At 39.7% G+C, this 8111-nt stretch overlaps 1 protein-coding gene across 3 annotated transcripts; it reads right to left on the reverse strand.

Moving 5' to 3' along the window:
* Positions 1-482: 482 nt before the first annotated feature.
* Positions 483-7748, reverse strand: LOC115744580 (autophagy-related protein 18b). Of its 3 annotated transcripts, none has more exons than XM_030679824.2 (11): positions 7494-7748; positions 7248-7321; positions 6621-6694; positions 6419-6528; positions 6229-6320; positions 5530-5642; positions 4733-4852; positions 3328-3473; positions 2890-3003; positions 1772-1808; positions 483-1067 (listed from the first exon to the last, which is right to left on the reverse strand). In XM_030679824.2, the coding sequence occupies exons 1-11, from the start codon at positions 7550-7552 to the stop codon at positions 936-938; spliced, it is 1071 nt and encodes a 356-aa protein (XP_030535684.1). In that variant the 5' UTR covers positions 7553-7748; the 3' UTR covers positions 483-935. The 3 variants fall into 3 exon arrangements, with proteins under 3 accessions (XP_030535684.1, XP_048133847.1, XP_030535683.1); XM_048277890.1 differs by having other exon boundaries at positions 483-1065; positions 1743-1808; positions 7259-7321; positions 7494-7746; XM_030679823.2 differs by having other exon boundaries at positions 483-1065; positions 1743-1808; positions 7494-7745.
* Positions 7749-8111: the final 363 nt, after the last annotated feature.

The following is an 8111-nucleotide window of genomic DNA, read 5'->3' on the forward strand; positions in this document are numbered from 1 at the left end:
AAAGTTTTAATTTGAAATAGCTTTTAAACCCATGCTCTATGGATGCTGCTTATATGTTTGCTTAACGAGTGCATTAATTAGGCTCATACATGTCATATAGTACGTTTATACAAATGTTTTATCTCCGTTGTTCTTGCAAAGGACCCCGTTTGAAGATCTTGTGCATCGGTACTCTTAAAGGAACATACCGTATTTGTTGATTAAACTATACTTTATACTAAAGTCAATATGGTTGCTGTCTCAATGCAAGCCGAGGGAAGAATTCTCACGAGGAATGCACACCGGGGCCCAGCCGACAATTATTGTCCACTTTTGCTTGCGCAGGTTCGCTTTCATCAGCGACTCTTTCTCTATCATTGCACAGATGGCTCAAAGGTTATACAAAGTTGACTGATTCCCTCAGAAGAGGTTGCCATTTGAAAGTAAAATATTTACCTTGTTCCAGCAAAAGCAACCATTTACCATGTAGAGAGAGGGGAGGATTTTTATGCAGGACAATCTTTGGTAAGTCACATGATGTCTTCTGCTATACATTTTTCTGACTCCATGCAGTGGAACAAGACTATACATATCGTGGTTGTTCGTCTTCTTTCACAATAAGTAGACTAATAATAAGGAAACCTTCAGACCTATAGTTCCTCAGCAAATCTGGATAGCAGCACTAATGAATACATTCACTTTGAGTATCATAGGACCGCACATGGCGCGTGCTTTGACTTTATTACCTCTGAAAAATCCCATTTGCTCAGTTGATGACCACAACAGTATCTTCTAATCTTTCTTCATTGCTTTCATAGTGTTTGGCGGTTGCCGTCGGCATGAGGAGTGTGCTCAGCACAAAGCTCACTGCCAAGCTGACGGATACATGAATTTTGCCAACCTGTCATGTGCTCCAAAGGATTCTTGGAAAGAACACATAAATTCCCTGTGCTGTATTATGGCATGGATTTTACCATCAAGAGGTTGAATTCACGTTCCAGGGACCAGGAGGCCTCATTTTGTTCGTTGATACTCAAGTTATACTCCTGGAAGTAACCATTGAAGGTTATGATGGATATTATTGCCCTGAAAACGGCACAAGGAGAATAAGGAAAGATCAAACTTCTTTGTTACTTTGACAAACATTCAAGGGCACTGGCCATGAGCCAGTAAAACATGCATTTACGAAAATACTGACACCCTGGTTGGCTTTGGATCTTCCAAGTTCAAAGTTCTATTGCTTACAAAAATCGTGTGACAGGAACATTGGCAACAAAATTGCACCTCAATTCAGTTATCATAGAGATTCAGTCACTTAAAGAGCACAGTTAGGGAGGCCAGAATGGATTGTGTTTAAACATCTAATGGACCAATATGCAAAGCCACAGACCGCAAATTCAAACATATGCATGCAACTGTACACTTGAAAATCCAGATAGTGGCCTTTTAGTAACATTCAAAGGATTACAGATCCAATGGGTGGCACCCCATCAAGAAACCTTTTTTTTTTTAAAAAAAAACTAGGCATTGCAAAGGATTATATGCAGCTCATTCTAGGCATTCTCTCCAACACATTTTGAATTGGCTAACTATGAAGGAGGAAGAAATCTTGGTCCATATGGCCTTATACTCCATTTAGTCTATTGGAAGAAGGATCTACACCAAAACAAGAATTAAAAGGATATAGAAGGAGTGAAACTGAGAAATGACAGATGAAGGAACACTACAGTGAAAGAGAAGCTAGATATCATGAGTAAACTCACCTACAGGCAGTAAATTCAGATGCAGATGTTTTTGGATCCTTATCTACCTTGCGAATCACTGCATAGCTGGATTAGAAGCATTTTGTTTCATAAGTTGAAGACAAGGAAAAGCATACAAAACTTTAAGTCATAAGAAGTAAGCTCATTGAGTCTAAACAAGTGGTCTAGAACATTAAGTTGGCTTGGCAACATAAATAACATCAACTTGACCAGTTACGGGGATTTCGGAATCCGGCTATATAGTTGACTCAACTGCGGGGGTGAGCGATTCCAGGGCTGGTTCAGGTTCCACTTGGAACCTGCCGCGAGAACCAGTTGTCCAGTTTTGAAACTTGGAATATATCTTGCATACCTAGAACCCACCATGTCACAAGTTCCAGGATCGGTTCCAAAATCTACTCTAGTTTCATCTATATTCTTAATTGAATAATTGTAGTGAATCACCACCTCTAATGACCCCCATTTGCAGCTATAATTCATTGGCCATAACTCATATGAAATAATAACAAAGTAAAAGTCTCAATCATAAATATCCTCGAAATGGAAGCTCGGACTAGTGATTCTAGATTACACTCTCATCTCGGACCGCAGGATTGCGCGAAGATATAAAACAAGAAAAACACAAAAGCTTGTTCTAAGTTTCAAGTGGACTCGACGTTAGAGCGGGTTCCCCAATTTTTGAAACCCGAAATCTACCCCGCATACCGTAGAATCTAGAACCGGTCCAGTTCTCCGGTTGCCGATTCTACTTGGGAACCATGCTCACCCCTACTCAACTATTATGAGATTTATAATCTCTCTCCCCTCCCCCCCCCCCCCCTCCCAAAAAAAAAATACCGAAAGGGCACCTCTCTCTTTCCCTCCATCGATTTTGATCTTCACTTTGTGATCCAATCACAGACTTTTTTAAGAAAAGAACCATGAAATAACTAATATATATCATAATTCTTAGTCCTGGCACAAAAAAATAGAACAAAATGTCACTATTTAGCCTTGACCAAGTATTAATATAGAAAAAACCAAAATCCACCGTAAAGCTAATTGTAGACACTTTTCTACACTATGATTGAGTGCTAGTCGGATACATCTTCCATACCAAACGAACATCTTGCCCCACCTTGAATAGGGATATAAATAACTACTTTACCTTTTGACTCCAGCTGGTGTAGCATCATGGAGAACAATATGATGAGCTGGATCAAGTACATCATTCACAGAATCAGGTAAGACTGCTCCAAGAAAACTGTTTGATCTTTTGCTTCTGGAAAGACAACATTCAAGAAAGACAATCAATAATGCATGTAATTTTGAAGGGGAAAGTAATGACTGCCATTAAAATAAGAGCATGAAAGCATCTTAGGAAACAACTTGTGTTCTGATCAGAAGGAAAAATAACATTGCAGTTAGATTTACTAAATTCATTATCAACCTCTCTAAAATTAGCGCAACCTCTATCGATGTAAAGAATGAAATACGAGATAGAAACTTGCTATAACTAACCAAACGTCAATTGGATGTGTTAAAATCTGAAATAATTTCTTGCAATTCCCAACTTCAATTTGAAATATGCAAAGTCAATATTCACCTTTGGTTTACAGCAATACCCGGGGAGAAAACATGAACAGATCCTGAGGAACTTGAGGCAGCAAGAATGTCTGGCAGTTGCAATGATGGCCCAAAGGACAAGGAAAATATTGTTGACGAGTAAGTTCCCCTTCTGAAACTATATGACTGCAATGAAGCATAGTTAAATTCCATTTTAAAAGGAAAACTCACACGAATGCTGCCGCCGCAGACAAGTGATCAAGAACTAAAACTAACATATGAATTAAATGTCAGACAACTACATGCAAACAGAAAGCGGACAAGAATGCTGGATGTAATGTCAGTTCAACAACATGGTCAAGGCATCTATAAAGTCAACAAGTTAATGTTTTGACATGGCAAGACTTTGTAGGCCTCGCTACTATTTATATTACTCTCCAATGCCACTACACTGAATACAGCGAACAACAGACACAAAAAAACACATATTCCTGGTGCATAAATGAAAAAAAAAAGAATCTAGTGCTACTAAAAGTATGCATTCTCGTCCATCTGCATAATAAAGGGGGAAATTTTCAAAAAAGGGCCCCAAGTGCCCTCGTTTTCTCAAATAAGGGTCTGAAGTGGACATTGTTTCAAATAAGGGCCTGAAGTGCCCTTATTGTGTCAAAGAAGGCCCGAAATGCATATTGTTTCAAATAAGGGCCTGGAGTGACTATATTAGTATCAAAAAAAGGCCCGAGTCACTTTAGTTAAGGGCATTTTGGTCATTTATTGTTTTAACTTTATTTTTCGTTTTTCTGTTTTTTTAGAGATTTAAAAAAAAAAAAAAAAGAGACCTCCCGCCTGTTTTTTTGTCTTTTTTTAAAAATTTTTGTTTTTATTTTTTTTAAATTTAATTTAACAAAAAATTAGATTAATTTATACTTTTACAATAATGCCCTTGATCGGCCGGGAAATTTGGCCAGCCACCCTACTGGCAAGGTGAGGCCCTTATTTGAAACAACCATAGCTCGGGCCCTTCTTTGAGACAATAATAGCACTCCATGCCCTTATTTGAAACAAAGTCTACTTCGAGCCCTTATTTGAGAAAATGAGGGCATTTGGGGCCCTTTTTTGGAATTTTCCCTAAGAAAGGACAAAGTGAAGTCTTGGTTGTTCATCGTGGAGCATAAGCAGGTGTACATATGTTCATGTACCCAACTGCTGACTCGCTCTGATTGACTAATTAAGCATCTTTTCAATCACTGTGCTCTCCACAAGTCTACAACATTAAACCATATGAAACAGGCTCCCTGTATCGGCATTTTGAAATGCATGCATTTTGCAGACATGGGCTGTGATACATCTAATGTTGACGAAGACAGCTATTTACTAACTACCACAGATGCTAAAGAAATCCAAAATTGAACAGCAAAAATAGATATATGACCTGCATTTCCTACCTTGCTTGCATCAGAGACCAAATGAACTCTGATTATTGTTCCATGCTCAGATGCTGTGGCTATGAACATCCCATTGGATGAAAGGACAATCGCAGCCAATGGTGAACGATGGGCATCTATCTGCAATCCAATGGAATATTAGTGAATGTGATTTCTCGTTATAGCAAGAAGGATACTACTAATCAAGTCTGATAACAATTATAGAAGAACCAAAACAACTTCATCTCCTAGTCCATTATTAGTCTAGTTGGAAGTTTGCCAGGGTCAGAGTCCATTATTTGTTTGTCACAAATGAAACGCATACAACTTCTGAGGCAGCAAAGAGAAGCTAAACAAAGTCTCAAACTCTTCTTCCTAATACTCTAATCAACAAAAGTCTTTGCACCATGATACAATTCTTATTCAATCATTTATCTATTTCCTTTTTTGCTCCTAAATGAGTATGATAGGCCCCATCCATTTTTCCTACATCCACCTGAGTTACAGGATCATACTCAGACCTATCTCTCGCAAAGAAGAGGATGGCCACCATAGAATCAGTCATCATGATTACAGTTTAAGAAAGCTCACACAAACAACCAGAAACTGAACAAGTGACTTGCTTGATCATCATTAAAGTATCTACTAATCCACTGGTTGACTGGATTCAAAAAATATCATCGTGCAAAAAGTGGATGGCTGCCTTCATTCATCGAGCAAGATCCTCGCAAGTATAAATATCTAACAGACCGACAGGAAAGATAATCAGAGGCAGTCGAAATGTGATGTTTCGAGTTCCTTTTGTATGAGAAAGTAACCTCACAATGTGAATGGAGCTCCATGACATTATAGACCAAAACAGTTCCTTTAGTTGTACTTGCAGGAAGAGCCAGGAAGCAACCATCCGAACTGGGAGAGAATGCACAGATTCCTGTTTAGAGAAGAACTTAAGGGGCTAAGTACATGAGGCAAAGTTGCTATTATCACTAAAGAGGACAATACAATTTGTGGCCGTGCAGCGGCTGAATAAAGATCTTCACCAGTTAATAGCATGTTAGCATGATGTGATGATGATAAAATCCTAGACTACCAACAGGCTACTACAATAAAGATGTCTTTTTCTCACAAATAGGTGAGTTTTCAAATCTTTGAGTCAACTTTTACTTGCCTAGCTCTGCAAAATGTCTAGGGCACCAAAAAGGTGGGTCACTACATGTATAAACAGCTAAACCTCCCAACTAAGTTGAAGAAACATGGTCAAGTCTACCTGCAAATAAAGTAGTCACATATCATAGAGAGACAATGGTGCAGCTCAATCAACAATTTTGGAATATAATGCACTAATGCTACTTTTGCACATGAGTTCATAGCCTGAATCTTTCAGGATCTCAATAGAAGAATGATATTGTCTTAAGTAATGCAAACCTAACTCCTGTGTGTGACGATTATAAAAGCTGAATGATCCTTCACTCAAATCAGTAAGCATTGTAAGATCAGACGATTCTTCCAAAACTCACCCTTTGGATTTGGCACGGTATCGATTGTGTCCAGTATTCCAACAGTATTCACATCATAGATGTATGTTCTGTCTTGTAGGACAACCACAAGTCTGCCACAACATTTCTAGTAATTTAGTAAACGGGAACTAGTGATTGCCAAGGAGCATCAATAGCCAATCCCAGCATGAACATATAATAAAATAGGTACCTTTTCCTATTTAAGCGAACAGCAACAACTGAAGTTAGAAAATTTAACTCCCGAAGGGCAGTTCCGGTTGTGGTATTAAACAAAGCCAGGCGACGTGGGGACAAAGATGGCTGCAGCAATGACATCAATGATAAGTTAATGATCACAGAGACTTCAGGTGACTTATTGAAAAAAGAACAAAAGGCACGTCGACTGAAAGCACCTGCTCTCCAGCTCCAACAATGGCAAGAAGACTAGTGCTAAAGAGCATTTCAACAATGATGAAAGCTCCAACAGCTACAAACATAAGAGAAACAAATCAATCTTAGACTTAACCGCAATAAACAACACAGCAACAGACGTTAGGCAGCTTGGTGTCCCCGAAAGCATTAAAATTTTTTCCACTCCAGACAATCTGCAAATTGGTAATAGATTACTCCACTCACTCAAAATACCTCTGGCACCTTCATCACCTTAAGCTGAACCGTCGGTGAGAAGTATATGGGCTACATTGCGAGGAAGGATATCTTTTCTTGTCTAGAAAAGGCAAGAGGAGTCCTCATTTCACAGCCTCTATACTTCTCACCTACGACTCAGCTTAAGTCAGGGAAGGTGTCATAAGCCTTTTTCTTGTTCGCCACAGTCATCCAATAAATCTTTTCATAAAAGAACTCCTAAAAGACTACCTACTCACTCACAATACGACACCACAAGTTCCATAAAGGTTCATGGTACTAAAAGGAAAAAGAAGAGGTTGCATATTTCCGTTTCAGACACCATCATTTATTGGTGCAAACAACATTAATGTCCTCGTGAACAGATAACGAGCCAGAAAATCTCAACAGCAAACCTCGTTCATACAAGAGCTTCCCTGTGTTGGAATCGAAAATCTGGAAGCCATCCCTCGTGCCGATGACAAAGCAACTGCAAAATTAACGCCCCCCACAAGGAAAAACAAACTTCAGCAATCGAAAAACCATGCCCCTCTTTCGGAAAAGGGGAAAAGCTTCAAACTTTAGGGAGTTCAGAGCGTGGAAAACAAAATTCAAGCAACTGCATAATCTAGAGGACGCATCACGCCGAGTTCGAAAGCCACCTGTTGTCCTGATTGAAGGAAGCGCAGAGAATTGGGTAGGAGGAGGATTGGTTGGCCATTTTAAGAGACTTCTATGGCAATGAATTCCTTGAAGAAAGAAGCGTCGACCAGCGTATTGATCGTCGCAGAGAGAGAAGGAGGAGGAGAGGGGAGGAAGGGAAAGACGCGCAAAAGTCAAAAAATCGGTTAATGCCACAGGAGGGTCCCACCGGTTGGCGTCAGGAAAATCGACACTGAGAATTTACGTCGCGCCAAGGATGACGATGATGATGAGTACGCTAATGAAACCGGGATGATTCCTCGGTCTCCATCAGCTGAGAAAACGTGGTGAAATTGGTCTCAACTTTCGATCCTGTTGGGCCGGGCTGGGCCGAGAATGGGAAAGCAATTCAGAATCCAGAAACAGGACAACTCGTCGAGTTTCAACGGGTTCTTGACCCGATTGCACCATAATAGTAACATAAGCAAGGGTCAGCTCGGAGTTCCGTTCAATCGGGAACCGCCGGAACCGGCCTGGCCGATTCAGTTTCGGATGCAACTTCGTGAGCTTTAACTACTTAACAACAACTAGCCTTTTTCATTTAAAAATTGCAATTTTTAGATTTTATAAGAAGAGGA

The sequence above is a fragment of the Rhodamnia argentea genome, chromosome 4 (genome assembly GCF_020921035.1).
Source record: "Rhodamnia argentea isolate NSW1041297 chromosome 4, ASM2092103v1, whole genome shotgun sequence".
In the NCBI taxonomy this organism is placed as follows: domain Eukaryota; kingdom Viridiplantae; phylum Streptophyta; class Magnoliopsida; order Myrtales; family Myrtaceae; genus Rhodamnia; species Rhodamnia argentea.